Source organism: Oikopleura dioica, chromosome PAR, assembly GCF_907165135.1.
Source record: "Oikopleura dioica chromosome PAR, OKI2018_I68_1.0, whole genome shotgun sequence".
Classification (NCBI taxonomy): Eukaryota; Metazoa; Chordata; class Appendicularia; order Copelata; family Oikopleuridae; genus Oikopleura; species Oikopleura dioica.
This window is the reverse complement of record NC_137293.1, coordinates 706,626-728,347: the sequence shown is the minus strand read 5'-3', so window position 1 is coordinate 728,347 and position 21,722 is coordinate 706,626. Positions and strand designations below refer to the sequence as shown.

General features: G+C 40.8%; 3 protein-coding genes across 3 annotated transcripts; all 3 read left to right on the top strand.

Moving 5' to 3' along the window:
* Nucleotides 1–521: 521 nt before the first annotated feature.
* On the top strand, nucleotides 522–4,438 carry LOC145703086 (coiled-coil domain-containing protein 39-like). The gene is made up of 10 exons (XM_081780397.1): nucleotides 522–637; nucleotides 935–1,021; nucleotides 1,066–1,503; nucleotides 1,549–1,936; nucleotides 2,127–2,850; nucleotides 2,934–3,216; nucleotides 3,261–3,484; nucleotides 3,572–3,788; nucleotides 3,838–4,213; nucleotides 4,253–4,438. The coding sequence occupies exons 2-10, from the start codon at nucleotides 938–940 to the stop codon at nucleotides 4,390–4,392; spliced, it is 2,874 nt and encodes a 957-aa protein (XP_081636523.1). The 5' UTR covers nucleotides 522–637; nucleotides 935–937; the 3' UTR covers nucleotides 4,393–4,438.
* A 9,004-nt stretch (nucleotides 4,439–13,442) lies between these two features.
* On the top strand, nucleotides 13,443–17,228 carry LOC145703089 (uncharacterized). Its single transcript, XM_081780401.1, has 8 exons — nucleotides 13,443–13,851; nucleotides 14,801–15,035; nucleotides 15,102–15,366; nucleotides 15,583–16,021; nucleotides 16,121–16,303; nucleotides 16,498–16,611; nucleotides 16,779–16,945; nucleotides 17,022–17,228. Exons 1-8 carry the CDS (start codon nucleotides 13,681–13,683, stop codon nucleotides 17,113–17,115), a joined length of 1,668 nt encoding a protein of 555 aa, XP_081636527.1. The 5' UTR covers nucleotides 13,443–13,680; the 3' UTR covers nucleotides 17,116–17,228.
* Nucleotides 17,229–17,427: 199 nt separating this feature from the next.
* LOC145704899 (galactosylceramide sulfotransferase-like) lies at nucleotides 17,428–18,550 on the top strand. The gene is made up of 4 exons (XM_081782366.1): nucleotides 17,428–17,570; nucleotides 17,612–17,870; nucleotides 17,933–18,248; nucleotides 18,288–18,550. The coding sequence occupies exons 1-4, from the start codon at nucleotides 17,521–17,523 to the stop codon at nucleotides 18,548–18,550; spliced, it is 888 nt and encodes a 295-aa protein (XP_081638492.1). The 5' UTR covers nucleotides 17,428–17,520.
* Nucleotides 18,551–21,722: the final 3,172 nt, after the last annotated feature.

Genomic DNA, 21,722 nt, shown 5'->3' with positions numbered 1-21,722 from the left:
GGCCAAAAGCCAGTTTTTCTACCGCAAAATGCCCCGTCTTAAACTCTGAATCAGGCCCTGTTTCCGAGTGAAATTTCGGAATAACTTGTCCGAGTTGCTTGTTCTATTACTGTCCGTGACCCTGATTTAGGATCCCTTAACACAGGATATAGAGCCTCTGTATAAGTTTTTTAAGAAAGTTTAGCTAAATACACTCCTTCTCAAACCAACTCATCCATTAGATCATCAAAAAAGTGAGTGGACTCCGGTCAACTCCGTAGGAAATCGGAGTTCTCAAGTTAATGATGCGCAATCATCGAGCCGCGCAGTCAATCCACGCTCAGGTCGTCTTTCCATCGAGATATGTTATCCTCGGTTTCGGTTTCTTCTTCAGACTTGTTATTTTCCGTTTGATTTTACCGTAGACTTTCGCTGATTTTCGAAAATAGTTATTTTTTTTCTTCCAGTTGTCATGGAGACGCTCGATGGAAATTTTTGGTTGGCGCATTGCGGGACAAAAATCGATAGAACTAGTCTCCTTAGACATTTTGAATTGTTATCATCCCTTGCGCAAACTTCGAGTAGAAGATTCTCTAGAACGCTTCCTTGTTTTCAGTTTTCGGTGAAGAGAAAATCAGTTTGAACGGAACCATTCCAGGTAAGAAGTTGATTTATTCCGGACCAGTCTCGGCAATCTGTATAGATCTGTTAGAAACCTGACTCAAGGACCAATCTCAAGAATTTTTTGTTACTCTGGCAAAGCTACCGAGCGACTTTTCATCGAATTCTCTACTTTTTAAACAGATTCCCGATCTTATGCTTAGATTCTTAGATTTTTTGAATATTTTTTTTCTAGAACGACATTTTTGTTGTTGAAAATTAAAATTCTAGCTTCAGTTCTATTTTTAACCGGTTTTGAGAAGGCAAATTTTCTGAAAAATTAATCTCTTTTTAGGAAATGTCTTCATCTGCAAGAATCGCTGAAGATATTGGCTGGGATGATGGGTTGGAAATCCCGGTCGCAAATTCGGAGAACAAGAAGGTATGAATTGATAGCGTAGACGACTCTTGATTTTGAACTTTTAGCTCACCGCCAAACTCCAAGAGCTTCGCCGCAATTACGACCAAAAAAGCGGAGAGAGTGAGAATCTCAAAGTCAAAATCAAGAACTTAGAATCTCACCTCAAGACGGTTCGGGAGGAGCTTCAGAATACGCTTCAAATGCGAAATACGCGCAAAAAAGAGCTCGACACTGAGAAGCACTTTACCGTCGTCAGCGAGCACGAGAACTCGCGCCTTTCGCAGCTCATCCGATCGCTTGAAAAGCAACTCGAGTCGCTTCGGGAACAGCGAAATGTCTTTGAGAACAAGATCTACCAGACGAACAGCAAGGTTGAGCAGCTCAAGAATCAGATGCAATGGGACCAGCACGCTCTTGAAGCTTGGTTGGAGGAGTCAGCTAGACGGGACGAAGATGCGCTGCTCTTTCAGAAGTATCGAAAGCAGGATGATTCGAAAATAAAGGTAATTCCGATCGTCAATCTTTGATTTCTCAATAACTGTCTTTAGGAGCTTCAATTATCCATCGAAACAATGACCGAAGAGCGCAACGCCGCCCGCCGAAAACTCGAAGTGGAAACCACCGAGACGTTGACCGCCCAACTCGAGCTAGAAAAGATCGCCGAGGAGTTCCGCACCGCTCACACCGCCCGACAAGACCTGATCTCTCAGTGGGAGTCGAGCTTGAACTCGATGAAGCAGAGAGATGCGGATATCAAATCCGAGGAGGACAGAGTCGAAGCGATTCGGGAAGAAATCACCGCTCGAGAGCTGATGATCAAGGAGAAACGGGCGTTTATGCAGACTGAGTCGGAGAATAACAAGGAGCTGGAGAAGAAGATCGACATCAAGGAACGACAGAACTCCAAGCTTCGCGAGCAGAAATTATATATCAAAGGTAAGACAAGAAATGCTCGGGCTTGAATGCCTATTTAAGAGCCTGAGTCAGGGTCCTTATTCCTGTTTTTGAGACTATGATCTGTCGCAGAAAATACTTTAGTACCCTTACTCAGGTTTTAGCAAAGGTTCCCGCCCCAGCTTTTGGCATTTTATAAGACTGTGTAACATGTAATTAATCCCAATTCTAGAGCGAACTCGCCAGCTCGAAGACGACGTAAAAACGCTGCAGTACAAGAGCGACCGATCCCGCAAAGAAAACGACTCCCGAATCGTGATGGTCGACTCGCTCAAGAGCCAATTCAAGCAAATGGAAGGCAAGCTATCAACGATGCAGGGCGAAATGCGCGACATTGAAGAAAAGACCGAGAGCGCTCGCAAGGGTCTCCTCTCCGCCGCCGAAGCCGCCAAGGAAGCGGAGAAGATAACCTTGGAAAACGAGGCCAAGTTGAAGGAAAAAGAAGCGATGAGCTCGAGATGCCGAAAAGTCGCGTTCAGGAAACACCAAGAGCTACAAGACGCGATCGGGGAACAGAAACAGCTTGATTTGGAGCATCATGGGGCGAAAGCCGGGCTTAGAAATCTGAAAAACGCGCTGGTGAAGCTCGACCATGAAAGTATCAAAACACAAGAGATCATTTACAATCAAGACTTTACAATCGCCAACCTCGAGCGTCGAATCGCCCGCGTCCTTGGAGAAGTAAACAGCGAAGAGAAACAAGCGATCATCGAAAAACGCGACAAACTCCTGGCGCTGGTCGAAAAGAAGCAAGAACGAAAGAATATGATCGACGCGCAAATGAGGAAACTCAGCGAAAACAGTCGCAGGGTTACTCTTTTGCTGGAGAAATGCACCAAGGAGTACAACTACGTTTCCAGCAAAATTGAGGAGTTTGAGCTTTATGATGATTCTAGGTAAGAAAAAATATGCCACTTGCGATGGCTCCTGTTTTTTAACTTGTTTTCTTGTTTATAAAGTAAATGACTTTTTTTACTAGCAAACGCGCACACGAAAACCTGATCCGCGAAAAACAAGATCTCATGGTCGAAAACGCTATCCTCAAGCTCAAAGTCAAAAAGGTCGAAGAAATGGCTGACGCTCACGTGCGCGGCATTATCGATCTTGAAATGCACCGGACCCGGCTGGAATCGTCCCTGAAGGAGCGACGCATCGAAATTGAGCAGCACGAAACGCTGGCGAGGATCAATGTTCAATCGTATGAGGCGATGCGACTGACGATTCAGAAAAAGATTCATGAATGCAGAACGAAAGTTACTATGGTACGATAATACTTTAAAATATCTCTTTTTGACGATTTTTCTAGCTTCGAAATCGCTTTGAAATCATTAACATGCAGCTGAAAGCTCCAGAGGGCGAGGAAAACAAGTCGCAGGCATTCCACGTGATCCAAGCTGCTCAAGAAAAAGAAGCGCTCAAACGACGAGGAGACATTCTTCACGCGCAGATTAAAAAGGCTGAAACTGAACTCGAGGGGCTTGAAAACACGCTCGTCATCATCAATGGCGGAAATGAAAGACTCAGACACAAGTAAGCCCCCAGAATCTAGCCTAGACTGTCTAGGTTCTCTTTTATGTCTCCCAATTATCAACTGGCGTTCTTATCATTAATTTCTAGCCTACGACATGCAGATGAAAACTCAGCAGAACACGAAGAGATGCAAAATTTGGAGCGCAATCGACGCACAGTGTCGGAAACGCTGCGACACAAGAACAGAATTGTTAATGAACTTGAAGACGATCTCCATCTCAAGGAGCAGACCCTTATCGCGCATAATGAGATGCTGCTCAGAACGCAGGCGATCATTGATGAACAGAATAGCAAGAGGCTTACAGTGAGTCTTGGTGTCTTCATTTTTACCCATTTTGATAACGATATTTTAGCTCCAAAAAGAGGTCGAAAAAAGCGATGAACGAGTAAAACGCGTCTCCGAGCGACTCTCAAAGCTAGAAAAAGACATCAAAAAGAACGCCGACGGACTTCAATACTCCTCCGACTTCGTCCAAGCTGATGCCCGAATCAAGGCCCTCCGAGAGCTGTCGAAAGAAACGCTCAAGAGCATCGGAAAGATTCGCGATCGACATCCAGAATTAGGCCTCGAGCTTGAGGACTCTTTGGCTGCTGGTGGACTGAGAATTCCGACGCCTTCGAGTATCTCTTCTCCCGCCAGTTCTGCTAGATTGTCGACCAGTCGAAGTTCGATCGTTTCCAGAGGATCGAGGAGTTCTCAGGGCTCTGCAGCAATCGCCACTTCCACAGGTAAAGAACAAACTCTTTCTTTCGATTCAATTTCATTAGTTCAACTCGGCCTGTCTCAAGTAAGCGCTCCGCCAAACTCTGCTGAATCCAGCCGCGCCGGAACCGCTAGATCTGTTCGCTCAACTCGATCAAACACCAGCTCGACCAAAAGCAAGAACAAGACTCTTGACAAACTGTAGAAAAAAACACACATGTCTGTATTTTATACTCATCAAATGACGAGTGTCACTACTACTATTTTAATAAATAAGATTATTTTTATAAAAAATGAAAGCGAAATCATTTTGAAAGTCAAAGATTTTGCACAAAGTCTACTTTTTCGCGTGGTCATTTTGCATCAGAACTAAGTTCAGCTGTCATAGCAAGTAAAACAAGTGTATCGGCAAAAATGGCAGTCGTCAATGTCATGTTTAATGAATATTACAGTAATTTCTTGCCTACTTAAACAGCTCTACAGTCGCTGAACCATACAGTTTCCTTATAAGACTTTTCAATTCCTGATGAACTTCATCCTTTTTTCGCTTCTCGTCGCTCAAGTTTTTTCCAGAACCAGTAAGTTTCGAAAAGTAGGGAAAATTGCACCTTTCAATTTTCAGGCGAAGAGTGCTATCGCAAATGCATGAGCAATTCGAGACAAATGTTTCAAGAAAATTCTGATCATGGCGATTCCGATGAGTTTTTCGAAGAGTTTCTCGGCTAAACTGACTGTTTATCAAAATCAATGTCGCTAGAAAAAAAAGGTTCAACTGCAGCTGTCAATTTGTGAATTGCAGAAAAGTGCGCGCTTGTAACATTTGTTTTCGGAAAAGTGGAATCCGTTCGGCGGAGGATCTCGAGCTCAATCTGCTCAAGTGGTTTCCTTGAGTATCCCAATTCATTCCCGTGCTCAGGAAGCCAATTAAAATCATAAGTAGAACATTTGCATACACTGTTGTTTCCACCACCCTCTTTCGTTCGAGCTACGATACTTTGACTGCGCGCCAATTTGATTTCTTGCAAATTTTTACTTTTGAGAAGATTTTTTCTAGCAAAAAATTTTCGGGGTGGGACAAGATCAGCCGGACATTATCGGGTTTTTCGCGGTGACACTTGATGACAGTTGTCAAAGGACACTTCCGAAATGAGATTTGTTTTGCCCTTTTAGGCATTTTTTTTCTTTCGAATTCGTTTTTTTTCTTATCATTTAAGGAACCCCCCCACATCAACAATTTTTGAAAAATGAAAAATCGGCTTTTCATAATTATGACCCCGGAAATGCTTTCTATAGGTCAAAAACGATTTTCAGGCATCATTTTCGGGGGTATATCTCGACTCCTTTACCCCGAAATTGCATTTAAAAATTTTGGCAAAAATATTGATTTTCTAGGTCAAAAATGCCTCTTATCAAGTCTTTGAAGGAAGTTTAACCTGAAGACGCATAAAGAACCAAAAATATGGTGTTTTTGAAAATTTTAATTTTTCGAAGGAAAAAGCTGACGGGGGGTCCTTAAATTTTATTTCCTTCATATTTTGTTTCATTTCTTTCCACGTGAGTACACAAAAACAACGATTTTTTTCCAAACTTCTCGAAAAAGCAATCAGCTCTCTCCTTGTTCGCTCTCTATTGTCCAGCAGGTGCGAAATTTTTGGTAGTAGAACATCGCCGGGTATACGCGCGCTGAGGGTGGCTAGAGTGTGTACGGCGGTGCTTGATTCTCGCCCAGCTGGCTCACTCTCATTTGCATCGAGGACAGCGCTGGGCGTAAACCGCGAAATTCGCGAAAAGCCAAAAATATCTGTACACAATCGAATACCTCCCCAAGTGCCATAAACCTAACTGATCCAACTTCGTCAGTTTCAAGGCGAACATTTCTTTTCCAAGTGTCACTTTAATAAATCCAGACAAATCGGCGCGTCCAGGATCAAAAGAAGCGCGTCACTTTAGGGAGTAAGTAATTTGGTCAACTTTCAAGTGTGTTTTATTGTCCGGTAGCGATTCTCGTAGCTCCCCGGAATCCCATTTACCGCAGCGCTAGAAAAAGAATGTCTGGGCTCGGCAACCTTTGTTAAAAACCTGAGCCAGGTTCTGAATGGTAATGCTCCGAACCCGCTTTGTCTGACTCAGAACCTGACTCAGGTTTTCAACTCAGATTGCTGAGCTTCGAGCTATGTTGTCCAAAATAATGGAACCCTAAAAAATCTTCAAAACCTTTAGCAATGGCTACTTGTCGGTAAAATTAAATAATCATATAATTATATTTTATTATTTATTGTTTTATTATCAAGGTGTTGACCAGTCAAATAAAACACACTTCGTTGCCTATGTGAAGAAAAATGAAATGAATCTTTCATTTGAGAAAAAAAATGAAACGCATATTTCTTTTTTTATCAACCTTTTTCGCCATTGCTGCCTGCGCCATTATCGGCGTGACCATTTTCTTCTGGATGAAAGCAGAACAAAGTGGAATAGAAGGAACCACTGATGATGGCGAGATTTGGATGGATGATCTTTTTGGAATTTTTGATATCTTCGAACGAACGAATGGAAATAAATGGACAAGGGTGGAAATTTTCATCAAGAATTCAACAAGAATTGCATATGTTTCAAATAAGACGATGACTAAAGAGGATGCTAGAGAACAATGCGATTTGCTCTCAAAAAGAATGAAGAAAAAACTGACCTTTCCGAGGAATATATTCAAAATTTTAACACCCAATATTACTTGGAAGGACATTATTTCGCATCCTTATCCTGAGGGCCCAACCCCTTACTTAGGAGATTCAGGTGCTCGCTCAACAGCACAGGGGTCAGGTATGAAGACTTCTGATCAGGATGATGACCAACCGCCGACATTTTTTCTCGACGCTTCTTTTGATCAAAATGGAGTGAATGGCAGTGCTGCGATTCTTAGCTTTCTTGAGGTTAGGTCCCACTTCTTGAGCATAATTTTTCTCAACAATTTAGGCTGAGAGGAAGAAGGTCTTTGACGACGATCGTCAGTACGTTCTGATGAAGGTCGGGCAACATACCTTGGCTTATTTATTAGATAGCTGCCTTTATCTTCCCGATCTTTCTTCCACCGTAAAACCTCAAACAGTGCTCGCGGATCCAATTGGCAAAACATACAGTTATATTTGTGCAAACGACTCGATTTTCGGCGACCCAGAAGTCGCGAAAATACAATGGGTGGAGAGACAAGAAGATATTCGGTGTGAAATATTGAATGTTTCAAAGGGTTACGTTGAGGATTATATCATTATGAACGACGTTGAGTTTGAATGGGGATTTAGACCTGATCTAAAAGGAAACTTTCCAGGTTAGATTAACGCTTAGTTTCGCATGTAGGTTCAATTTATTTAGAAAATCTAAAAGAAATTTGGTTTGAACAATATGGCAAATACCCTAGAGTAGAGTTTTTGCCAGGCTGGACGATCAAAAGCTACAGGGAATCGTTGGAAACTGAAGAAGAGCCCATTAAGCTTTGCAACTCAGAAAAACATGGTACTGCTCCCACATTTATCATGATAAGGATTTTATTAAGGACTTGCTTGGAAAATTCACACAGAAGCAGCCATAAATGAGGAGCTCGAAATCGGAGTTCATGGGGAACTGGTTTCGTTGAACGAAAATGGTTTTATGTAAGTTCTTCGAAATTTAAGGATATTAACGAAAAACATTGAAGGCGGGAAACTCTGTGCGTAGAAAACTGAGAAAGGAGCAATTTGAAAGATTTATTAACCGCGAATATTTTTGTGAAAATTCCTTTAATAAACGATAAAACAATCCTGAGACAGAAGGCGCCGGGGAATGAGTTGTTTAATGTCATGACATGAGCCAGGGCGTAGCGGAAGTGCATTTTTTGGAATTTGAGCGGCGCAGGAAGCGCGCTGCTAAAACCCACTTCGCTTTTTCAAATTCCGCGACCTCGAAAAATCGTAAAGATCGAGGGCCCATCCAATCTCCAAGGTTATCCAAGATAGTCAAATGGAATGTCTCCAAGATTTTCGTCCCAAAATGTGTATCATTCGAAGCATCCCTTTTTGGGCTAAGTTTATTTATTGAATCTGGAAGAAGGAAAAAAAGGCGTGAGAGTCGGAAGTAGCCACCCCGCCGCGCTGCCCAATTTGTGAAAACTGGCAACTTTCGACCGTATTTGGCTCATTATGCAATTGATTAGCAAGGTAAACTTTCTCAGCCCCCGGATTCAGCCACGTGATCCAGCCAGCGCCACGGGAGAAGAGCACTAATCTGAACGGATATAATTGTTTACTTCCGATAAAAAATAATTGAAGAAATTTTCAGGATTTCCGGAAAAATTTGAGATTTTGGATAAACCATAAAATTTCAAAAATTTTTTGATATATATAATTTCAGATTTTCCAGAAAAGTGAAAAAATTTATCTATTATGAGCTGTTACAGTAACAATTTAATCACTAGCCCGGTGTTAATGTTTATTACCAACAATAACTGTTCAACCTTGAGGTCACGTGATCTGATAGAAGTTCCAAGTGTTGACCTAATCATCCTCCTCAGCCCCCTCCCGTTCTCCAGCTGATTGAGTCTTGCACAAGTCCACTTGACAAAGAAAAAATAATCGTGTTTGGTGCTTCTGCGGGGGCGGCGGCGTCTCTTTGATCAGCAGCACGGGATTAGGAGAAAAACCGACAGCACAAAACCTCACCCGCCCGGTTGAGCTCACTCTTTCTGACACTCGAGTGATAAAATCAAGAATGCTAATGTCGGCTTCCACGCTTTTTTGTTGGGAAATGGAAGGGTATGCCAGTACCGGGCTCTAGAATTGAGATTTTGGTTGAAAACTAGATTTGTTCTTTCGCCCGCGCGCAGAAGTGGTGCCTTGTCAGTGCGACTAATTGCTCCGGTGACCGGACACTGACAGGCGGTTCCTTGGTGGTGGTGGCGGATGCCTGATCGAATTTAGAATCGGCACCAGCAGCCACCGCCAAACGTCATCCAAATGGACCACGCACCACTAAAAAGAGTGACCGGGGAAATTTAACGCTCCCAAAAAGGAAAGAAGAACGCGTGGTACTGGACTTTTCCGCTCGTTTCTTCTGACAGGTCCATTATTATTCAAAACATGATTTACCATTTCGGCGGTTCAAAGCCGAGCCTATTTCACGCTATTCCAAATTCTTAGATAAAAATGCAAATCTACTAATTCAAACAATCAACAACTCATTGATCCCGACTCTCTTTTTTTGGATGATTTTCTTAATTGGATCATTTCTTTCCCTCTCTCTAGGAAGAGATAAGGTGGCGAAGATAGGTGGAGAACGACAAGGAGGGGAAATTCCGTGATCCCAGGAGGAAAAGTTAATGCTAATTTGGTGACCTGAGACTACGCTATCGAGGCGAAAGTGCGGTCGGTAGAATCATTGATATGCTAAAAGGGTTGAGATAGTGATTGTTCTCAATTTTTTGCTAAAGATTTTTGAAAAAATAAAGAACCTTTCTTCTTCAGAACATTTAGGAAACAGCGTTATTTTGTGAGTTTTGGTAGTCATTATTCAAATAGAAAAAAATACCCAAATTTAATTAGAAAATGTAGCATTATGGTGGCACCAAAAATTCTTTGATATGACGATTCGAGAAAGAAAGTTTTTATCAATCTGTTTTCGGAAGTGTGTGTAACATATACACAAATCTTGAATGTGTGTATTCGATTCCGGGTGGATTTCGGATTTGAAATGTCGGAAGCTTCTGCTGCGAGCTAATCTGATTACATCGACTTGGTGCTAATGAAGGGAAATCGATTTGAATTTTACGCGCTAATGAGCGCTTTTTCCTTTTCTGTTTTTTCAGAAGTAGAAAAAGGGGAATACTTGGTACAGGCGATAGCGATCGGAGTTAACGGGTATTTACGTTTATCTGTTGACGTTGTTTATATTTTTGTCAACAGGGAAAGTCGCGCTTGGTGTTTGTCACTTCAGTGACATGATCAGATTCGCACCTCCACTGCTCTTGCCCGGGCCCGGACGCGCCGCACCTGCTAGAACACCGAGATTACACCAAATTCGACGCCAACAACTATTCTCAGTACTACTGTACATCGTTTTTGATTGTTGTTTTTCGTTCAAAGTCAAATTCAATCAATTTTTAGTCCGAAGAATTGCTAAGAATCGAGAAGCCGCTTGCGGCTTCGAGTCAAAAAGAATTTTAGCCGCGCAAAAAAAAAAAACGGAAAAGCCGCGCTTTGCGCGGCTAAAATTCTTTTTGATTCGAAGCCGCAAGCGGCTTCTCGTCTCAATGAATCAGTTCGGAGCCTTCTTTTTCCAAGAAATCAAAGCTGGAAACCCTACAAGTGATCAAAACATCCCTCTCACTCAAGAAAAAAGTCTTTCCCTTCGACTGGTTCCCAAGCGGAAATTGCACGGAACATGTGATTTCCTGTTTCAGATTTGCGTCTGAAAAGTGCCACTTGGGCCGGCTCTGAGAGACGCCGCCCTCGAGTTTTTTCAAAAACTCTTGAAAAGTTGCGCACGTGACCACGGCACCGTGTTGTTTGCGTCTAAATATCTTCTTTAGAGCTTCTTTCATCATTTGGGATTTTTTCTAGAGCCAGTGTTCAGAGTGCCCTTTTTCATAATCAGTTGAAATTATTCGATGAACATCTTGATCTTGACGTATTTTTCGCCGTCTACGAGCTTTTGTATTTATTACGATCATCAAAATTATCATAACCGTCATTACAAAATCCAAGAAAATGCCGAGAAAAACAAAATTGATTCTGATTTTTATTGCCAATTATCCTGATCATCTCCCAGAGGATCTAAAGGATCATTTTCTCGACTCCTTGAATAATAATTTGGCGGTGGCCATGTGTAACAAGCTCGTGCACTTCTGCGACATACGCGTTTTGGTGCTAGAAAGTTGTACTCCACCCAAGCTTTTGACACTTTTCGCCAATCTAACAAAGTGCTCTCTCTGTCCGAGTGGGGGGTTTTCTTCTTCTGCCGGGTTTCTTTTGAGATGACAGTATCACTGCTTCATCTTAGGGCTCTAGAACTAAATAGCTCAATCTCAGAAAAAGAGACACTGGTGAAAGCGCTTAGGACGTAAGACGCTTAATACCTCCGCTACTTTAGGCAGCACGCCATGAATAATGAGCATCATTTTGAAGCATATTGGTTTTGCTCCAGATTTCACGGACGAGGCGACCCCTGGAACGAACGAAGAGAACTTTTCCAAATAAACAATTAAACAAAAAACAACGGGTATCACCTTAATTGAGATCCGCTTATCGCTAGAAAAGAAGGTTCTTACTTCTGGCAGATTGTTTTCCCTAATAAAGACAATTCTGTCAGATTTGGTAAAGAGATTAAGATCACTTTTTGAAGCATAAATTTTCTTGAGAGATACTCTTATTTGGAAGATATAATATAATAAAGAAATCAATATCGGTTTAAACTTGAATTTGGTGTAGTGAAATAAGGGTATCACTACGGTAAATCGGGTCTGAAAGTCTAAGAGGATTTTTACGAGATTTATTAAAGTGACACCCTTATTTTTACTCGTCATATTCAAGTTTAAACTGCTACTGATATCTTTTTTGGGTTATTGCTTTCGAATAAGGGTATCTCTTTATAAAATCTTTGAATTGACAAGCAAAGCATAATCTTAACTTTCTAGCTTACGAAAAAGTTCATCTGCATCTCTTAGGTAGATTAAGATTCTTCAGGCGAAAGTTTCATTAAGAAAAGAAAATCTCAGGAAAAATTTAAAGCTTCGAAGATGAGTTTTAAAAAATCAAAAATGCGCTACACGACGTAATCGTTCAGCGGCGAGGCACGTTGCGCCTGCTCAAGATGCAAATGATATGAAAAGGAGATTCAAAAGTGAACGCATTGTTTGAATTTTCAAGTTCAACCCGTTTCCTTAGACACCTTTCGGAAACATTATCCCATTGCTTCTCCTGCCATCAAGATCTCGGAGCAAATCGACAGGGAGTTGAGCAGGGAGTCAGTAAAGTTTGGAGCAGTATCGATTTAGACTCAAAGTTGCACGTGGATTCCAGGATTTGCGTTTTCGGAACCCCAGTGGAGCTTATTATTACCCAGCAGGGGCCCGTCCAAAAAGTGTCGATTCTTTATCACCATCGGAAGGGATCAGGGGTCCCAAAGGATCAATTTTTAAGAAGCCATATATATTTCCAATCCCCTTAACTTTATCTCTGAGGAAAATTGTCTCATAAAAATATCATTTTTGACTGCACAGAAAGAAAAACACATTCGAGTCGAAAAGCCGCTCGCGGCTTCGAGCAAAAAGATCGAAAAAGCCGCGTTAAACGCGGCTAATAACTTTTTTATTTAGACTCAAAGCCGCGTTTTTAATTTCCAGGACGACTTTTAACCACCTTTCGGAACCCATAAATTGGCTTTCTTATATAAATTCCCCTCCAAGTTCTTGTAATGATATTCATAACTGCCGTCTCGCGCGGTAAAAGCGCTCAAAACAAAATCAAATTTTACAATCAACCCCTGACCACAGAGATAGAATTCATCAATATATTAGACAGCAAATGCTCAATCAAATGCTCTCGAGGAAAGCCTCGCGTAATAAGGGAAGAAATAGAGAGACGAGAAATTATGGAAATGAATCGTATGACGTGAAGGAAAAAAAAAGCAAGCGACTAATTAGTATTCACGAGCGACGTTTTTTGTGAACTTGGCGAAGGATTATTATTCACAGGGAGCAGCCGAGGATTATAAATTTTCACTTCAACATGCTTCGGAGCTCTTTTGATTGATAATTTTGCCAAAAAAGCTAGAAAAAATGATCAAAAATTTGAGAAAGGAGACATTTTTTCTCGCTTTCAGGACGGTTATCCAGGTTTTAACTGTATTTTCAGTAAAAGAAGACTGTTTTTGATTGAATTTTATGCAATTAAGAATCTTCAATTTGTAATTTTTGATCTCAAATAAAATTTTTTCGATAAAAAATCAAAAATTAACAGAAAAAAACCTCCAAAAACACTTGTTAACTTAAGCCAAGATGATAACTTGCTAAATATTTCCCCCTCAATCTGATATTGATCAGTATCTTGACACTAAACCAAGTTCCCTTCATTTTTCAGTACCAGTTCTTCCATTTCCCCTTTCTGCCCAAGCGCGCCACCTACCGATCCGCCCCGTCGCGGGCTCTCATTGGCCGGGCTCGCGTGCGCCCTCGCTGGAGACCAAGGACTGATGGAGTTGTAGAACGCTAGCGGATCTCTCTGTTAAAAGTCCTCGCTCCAATTTTTGATTTTTCATAATCGAGGAATAAATTAACAACTCTTGAATTTCAATTTTTGAATCAAATTCAAATTTCCTTCGATTAGCATATCGGAAGAACAGAAAACATTTCCATAAATTTGCCTCCAAGTCTAGTGCAAATTGTAAATTAACATCAAACGAGAGACGCTTCTGCTACATACAGAGACAAACAGGGAGAGAGAATACAAATTCTACAGGCGGAAACAAACAGATGTCGCTCAAGACGGAGCCCAACGATGGGCTGATAAAAACACCGGATTTTTACGGCTACGGTGCGAATACTACGAGCTTCGGTTACGGAGCTGGATACCCTTATGGCCTCAGCGGTCCTGCAGCAGCGACTAATGGAAGCCTGGCTGATCAGTGGAACTATCATTATCAGGTACAGATAGATCAAAATTTGGAGCATTGGAAATTTTAGAGAATGAATTTGATTGAAATTTCTGGGGGACCAGAATTGAGTGCGCGTAGAAATTGATTTTCAATCTCTTTCGAAAGGAAATTTTTGATCACCATGAATCATGGTCCATGATGAAATGAAATATAGAAGGCTGGACGATCAGTGATTGATATTTGACTGTATTTCGCGTCATTCTTGCGACATTTATTTAATTAATTTTTCATTTGATTTTTAATTTTTTGAAATTTTTTCCGTTATTTTTCAAAAGAAACTTGGCAATGTCGGCATCAAAGATTGAGAAAAAAAACCTTGTTTCAGATGATCCTCGTTGGAGTTTTGACAGGTCTGATAGGATTTGTAGTTGTTTCTGTTTATCAACAGAGTGAGCAACTAACGGGGCGGAAGTGTAAACAAAAACGTTTTCCAACACCGAAAGAGAGCGAAAGTGCCGGCCGCAAGCTCCTTCCGCTTTTTGCACCACCAACGAGGACATTTAGACCACAATTTAGGACAAGTGCGGAAAGAGGCAGAAAAAAATACCGCTTTTTAACGTGGGTCTATTTTTCTTATCGAAAATTATGAAAATTTACATCAGGATTTTGAAATAATTTCTGCTGCAAAATTATCCCAAAAAGTATTTTATGGTGTTGAAACCCTTAATTTTGGTCTTGAAAGTAGACACGTAGCTTTAGAGCTATTTTTTGGCTCCCTGTAGCTCTAGAAATTTAAGGAATGCAGTCTACTGATATTTTCGCGAACAAGGAGCTCCTCGAAATTCCTCTCTCTGGAATTTCACCTGCCGTGCCCAAGTGTCCTGAACAATACACTGTACATCAGAACAGGCATTTTTTTACAAAGCGGTTCGCAATCAATTTCCCTCAACCTGTACCCGATCAATAGGCCAAACAATCCCATTGACTTGTGATTTCAGAATGGCGTTTCTTCGCCAAATTTATTCACGCCTTCTTTTGGATCTTCTTCATCCCCCCATATGGGGCTTTCGCTTGGAAGCGCGGCTACGGCTGCTCCGGTGGTTTCATCTTTATCCGCTTCGCATCATTTGCCAAACTCGACGACTCCTCCACCAACGATGGAAACGGCACCGCCAAATTGTAGTACTCCGACGAATACCTCCATGATTCCCAGTTCGATTCAAACTCAGCCAAGTAAGAACTAGAAACTCGTTGCAATAAAGCCTCGTATTATTCTGTCATCTTTACCCCCTTATTTAGGAATCGTCTCCCCCGAAGCCACGCCTGCCGAGGTGCTGCCCGGCCACACGCCAAGATCGACAAATGTGCCAGGCGCAGATGCCGCCGGAATAAATTCGGATCGTCTTGAGGATGGTTTGGTACCAAACGAGACCCCGGTTGCAAATAATAATAATGAAGCGTCATCCACGATTCCCTCCCAGAATCATGGCCTCTTCTCGAATTGGTCGCAAAATCAAGCCGCGCCGGATTGTGCTTCTCCCCGAACGCCGATTTTGAGCATGAGGTAAGGGAAAAATATGATAAAGCAATAAAATGATTCTTCTATGCCATCGTAATTTTTCCCAGTGGAAAAATGACGGAATGAAAATCATTTATGACTGAGTAGAAATATGAGACCTTTTCTGAGGAAAAATTTTTCCATGACACCAAATTCCGAAATTATCATTTTGTGTGAAAAGCACTGATTCACATGGAAATACTTTAAAATTTCCCCTTTTAGCAGCGCTCTTCCGCAGCACTCTCCGACCTCGTCACATTCCACGGCCAACGAGGGGTCGCCAACTGGCTACTCGACCGCCTTTTTGTCTGCCAAGACCGAGCCCAGCTCCTCGGCGCTGCCTCAAACTTCATCTCTCTCGTCCCTCTACCCTCAAGTGCCAGTCTCTTCGCTCAGCCACTCCGGTCTCGGCCTCGATCCTTCGATGAAAGCGGCGGCTGCTTCAGCCGGAGTCTCATTGGGCAACTCAAACCCGTCTGGCGCGTGGCCCTCTTCGGCCTCTCCGTGGCCAGCAGCAGCAGCTTCCGCCTCCGGTCTAGGCGGCGACTCGTGGTATGCGAGTCAAATGTCCGCCGCTGCCGCCCATCCTTATTCGCACTACGCCAATCCCTACACCGGAAGTGGCCTCGGCGCCGGACTCCATGACTCTTTTGCTGCACAGGTACTTGATAATACTTAATCAAGGCGGATTTTTTTATGAATTCAAAGTATTCAATTCAGAGAAAAGATCATCTACGATCATTTTTAACCCATTTTTTAGAATCTCTTCAGTCTCGGCGACGACCAACAGCCCAGTACTGACGATCTAGAACGGTTCGCACGTGACTTCAAGCAAAAAAGAATCAAGCTCGGCTACACCCAAGCCGATGTCGGACTCGCTTTGGGCACGCTCTACGGAAACGTCTTCTCCCAAACGACAATCTGCCGATTTGAAGCTCTCCAGGTAAAGTTATCGCTTTTTCTCTTTCTACAAAAGCTTATGGAAATTAGCTTTTGCCAAGGGTGTGATCATCACCGCAGGGTGAAGTCCGCAGTGTCTCACGTGGTTTTGAGAGAGAACATTATAAATGCTAATTTCACCCTCTTGATTTCTTTCCCAGAACATTTTCTCTAACTCTTTTCAACTTTTCGTTTTAGCTGTCGTTCAAGAATATGTGCAAGTTGAAGCCATTGCTGAGCAGGTGGCTCGATGAGGCGGATTCGGCGACTGGTGGAATGCCTTCGATTGGAGGGGATAAACTAAATCAACAGGTAATGATTGTCTTGGAATTCTAGAGCTGAGAATTGAAAAACTATAAAATCAAAACTTTAAGTGGAAATATAGATTAATCAGCCTTCATTTAAGAGACAAAAAAATAACAACTCTAATAGCCGAAAAATTTTTCGTTTGACTTCCCCATTATCCAAATTCCTTTTAGTTCCAAGGCCGAAAAAGAAAGAAGCGAACATCAATCGAGCTCTCCACCAAAAATGCCCTTGAAATGGAATTCGTCAAGCAACCAAAACCATCAGCAGCAGAAATCACCAACGTCGCTGAGCAACTTCAGCTCGAAAAAGAAGTCGTTAGAGTTTGGTTCTGTAACAGGTAAATTCTCGGCAAAAAATCTTCTTGATATCAAGGAAGAGAACTTTTGAGAAAATTCGCTATACAAAATCTTTAGGCGACAAAAAGCAAAGAGACTTCTTGGCCCAGAGCGAAAGAAACCCGATTCTACCGGCGAAAACCTCAGCGATTCTTATTCAACAAATGGATAAAATCGAAATTTTTATATTTTCAAAATTTTCATTCTTGCCATAATCATATTTTGTACAAATGTAACTGTGACTTCAAGCTCAAACCAATGCAAACTGTTCAGTGGAATAAAACTATACCAGCAAAATAAAAGTTCTCATTTCGGCAATCGATAATCCAGTTAGGGTTGAAAAAAGATACGCTGAACAAGCCTTGGGGCTATTTTCCGCTAGAGCGCGTTGAAATTTCCATAGAGGTTGAAAAAAGAAATGATATCTAGAATTAAATTAATTTTTGCCCAAATTCTTGTAGTGGCCTTGATTGTTTTTAAAATTTATACAGACAATATTTTAGAGAATTCTATCAAAAAAAAACCAATAAAAGAGGAAGATAAAATCTGCAAGAATCAACCGAGGTCGATTTTTTTCATGAAAACTCACAAAACAGCGTCATCTACCGTTCAAAATCTTCTTTTTCGGTATAACCTGCTTGTTTTTTTCATAAACAAGCCATTTAAAGCTATGGACTCCGACACAACCTCACAATCGGCGTTCCAAAAAGTGGTCGCCAGCACCATCTCCTCGGGTACCCACATTTCTTCAATAAAAATATGCTTCAAAAAACTCCGACTCCAGTACAACTTATCGCCAGCCATGTTCGATTCTCCGAAGATATAAACGAAGTTTTGCCAAATGCGACGAGAATAACGATTCTAAGAAACCCAGTAGAGCAATTTGTCAGCAACTTTTTCTTCTTTCATAAAATTGCCCCATTCAAGGCCCGGCTTGACTAATTTTCTAGCGAATCAAGCTTTATTTCAAAATCGAAAGCCTGCAAAAGGACCTCGAAGAAAGCATTTCAGGCCTTGAAGAATTCTTCAAGTCACCGCGAAAATACTTCGCTAGAAAATCTTGGGGGCAATGGATGGCGAAAAACTCCAACTTCTTCGACCTTGGTTTTTCGAATGACATTTCGAATGAATCTGAAATTCGCGAAAAAGTGGAGAAGACGATCGAGTACTTTGACTTCATCATGATCTCTGACAGATTTGACGAGAGCTTGATTTTGGTGAAGGAGAAATTTTGCTGGGATTGGGAAGATGTTCTTGTGTTTTCGAAAAATGTTGGCTCGAAGAATAATTTAACAATTTCTCGAGGTAAAAATCTATTTTCTTCAGCTATGATTTTAAACTTAGAACTCGAGAAAAAGATCAAATCCTGGAATCTTGCTGATTCGACTCTTTATTCGCGAGCACTCCAAAATTTTGAAGTTGCTATAGAATACTTTGGAGAAAATAGAATGAAGAACGAAATCGAAACGCTACGAGTCAAACGACAAGACGCACAAGAAAAATGCTCGACCGAGAAAGATACACAATCGCAAAAATGTAAATTACTTGGTTTCTCTGAACACGATTTTACGAATTTTATTTGGAATAAAAATGCTGCCGATAGCTAGAAATAATAAAACTAGGCGACATTAATTGAATCACATTTTGCAGCCCTGTTTAATTAAGATGAAATTGGTTTGCAGAAATTAATAGGAGTCGCAAACAGAATCGGTTTTTCAGTTCTTGCTCGTTGGCTTGCAATTACTTCTATCGATTCAATTTTGTTGTTAGAATCTAGAATGCTCAAAATTTATTATTTTAGTTCTTCGGGTTGATGAAAGAAAAGAATTCGAAATAAGCTGATTTGAACCAAAATCGAATTTTCCCGAATATATTTTCAGCATTCACCTAGGTTTATTTTTTGAATTTGAATATTACTGCCGTCCATCACCCCAGGAAAAATATAAATTGAGTTGTCAACTAGAATCGTTGATGACGCCGCGACTGCCTTGATGATAATTTCTCTTATAAATGTCTTTTCAAATTTCTACCTTTTTCAATTTTCCGACTGAAGACCAGTCATTATTCATCAATTGCCAAATTTCATCTGTTATCTTTGTTTTGAAACAATTTTGGTTTTTAAATGGAAAGAAAATGAATTTAAATAAAACTTATCATTGCTCAATTAAGGAGAAAACCAACTGCCTAAACGAATTGAGAAGACTTTGACCTCCGATAGTCAGGAGATTTCCCGAGGGAAGCCCGATAACATCGAGTTTGTGAAGATTCCTTGATTTTTTTTATCAATCTGCTTGCTTGAGTTACTTTACTTTGGATGTTTTGCCAACGAAATCCACCCTTTATCTGTCAATGTCTCCGTTTCTCCATTGGAAGATCCTCCAACGGCGGTTGGTAGCCCATTGTAATAGCCTAACTCGCCCGAACAATGATTTTTCTTCATCTCAAAAGACATTTTTCTTGAAGAGGAACCATCAAATTTCTCACAAGTTTTAGCTTTTCTTAATGAGCAGCAAATCATTGCTTCAAATTATTTCAATAAACTCTTTAACTGCAAAATAAACCTCGATCGCCGGTTTTTATCGACAAAACAAAATGGTCGCCAAAATCATACATTTCAGTCAATTTAACATCAAGAGGAGATAACTTGCATCCATCAAGCCGACTTATCTGAAATACAAGACAATTATCTTACAATGTCGTGAAATGGAATTAATCACCCTTTTTGGGTAAGCATTGCCCCCGAAAATATGTAGTTTAGCATTGACGAGTGCGTATCGTGATCTGTAAACGTACGCATTGATCGTATTAGGTCCAAACATATTTGGACCCCACGATGGCCCCCAGCCCACATTGGCCGGGAAATCTTTTCCTCCATCTATTTCTATTGTTAAATCATTCATCAATCCACTTTTAAAAAGAGCGTAATTGTCAATTTTGTCATTCTTTTTCGGTAGAATAACGTTAATTTGAAACGTATGATCTGAGTAAACGAAATTTTTGATTCTTGCGATTTTCTCGAATTTAAATATTCTGATTTTTTTGTTCTTAACATTTTCCAGTCCAGTCAAAGCCATTTTGCCATGAGAATTTTCTTTTTGATTCTTCAAGAGGTTTGAATATGAAAAGGAGTGATCTCCGTTTGCCCAAGTCGCCGTTTGCCAAACTTGGGGAAACGGAGATCTTGGGCAAACGGCGATGAGAATAAATTTATATTGATTGATCATAAAACATTATTTTGCTTCTCAAACGTCAATCCTAGCTTCTTCAATGCCAATCCTGGCTTCACTAACATTATTAATGTCATCTTCAATATTAGTTATATTATATCAATCATGGCTTCTTCATCGTCAATTCTAGTTTCTACACCGTAGATCGGATTGACTCAATCCTGGCTTCACCGACTTCAATCATGATTTCTGCAATGTCAGTCCCGGGTTCTTCGACGTCAATCTCGACTTTTCCAACGTCAATGCTGGCTTAATCAATTATAATACATTTTTATGGTCAATCATTGATTGACAATCAATCTAAATTAATTCACATCGCCGTTTGCCCAAGTCGCCGTTTCCACAAGTTGGGCAAACGGAGATCTTGGGCAAACGGCGACTTGGGCAAAGAGAGACCACTCTATGAAAAGAAATTGGTCTTGAGAAAATAAATAATTCAAACAATTCCTCAAGGATCATTAAACTTGCTCTTGACAAGTGTTTCGAATCAAAGTCAAGCTTGAGCGCTTTCAATTCTGATTTTTTAGAATCCAATAGTTTCTTCTTTTCGAGAAAATCCGACGTTAACCAAAGAGATCCGTCATTATGAATCCAGAAGGAGAGAAAATTCTGTCCTTCGAAAAGTCGGCATTCAAAAATTTTTACATTTCCGTGGCCAATCGAATTTTTCTTTAGAGTAAATTAAATTCTACAATTAAAAAATTACTACCTGAAAGTCAATTTCAAGTTGCATCATTTCTTTTTGGTCTAATTTAAGCTCCTGTGTGGAGATATGCTTTTGCTCCTCAAACGAAGAAAAGAAATTGTCCGGGATAATGTTTTTGAAAACCGATTCGGCTCTGGGAAATAGTCGCTGAGAAACAGCATTCTTTGCGAAAGCAGGAAAAATATCATCATGGTAAGAAAAATAAGGGTTGCTGGTCACGTGCATCTTTTTATTCGCCGTTTGTTGAACAAATTCGAGCTCGATGAGGTCTTTTTTAGGTCAAAAGTAATTTACAGTTGACAAGCTTTATTTTTTAAACCATTCCGTAATTAAACTCGATTTCGAAAGCACTCTCGAAAACATAGCTTTGTATGAAAATCTTGTCGTTATTTATGATAGCATTTCCAAAGTACTCGCATTCATCATTATTGATCCCCTTTTGATCCGTGTATTGAAGGTCCGACGAAGCGAACAATTTCGAGAAACAAATCGAAGGCTCTTTGTATTTAACAATGGATCCGATCCACTCGCTTCCGAGCATTAGATACTGACCTTCGGCTTCAAATAAGACTGAGTACAGCGTGTTTGATAGCTCGATACTTCTCGAGACAAGAACTAGCATCATTCGGCCGACATCTATCTTTTTTCCGTTTGAAACTTTTTCTTATATGATCGATTTTATATCATTGTTTCAACCGTTTTCAATGGAATAACATGAACAGGATCCAAATCTTTCAATTTCGCATGCAACGCGATCTCATTTTTACGCCATCCTTTGTCCATTTCTTCGCTTTTTCTGATCGTGTTCAAGGCCACTGTTGTCGAGAGTTTGATCCATTTTTCACC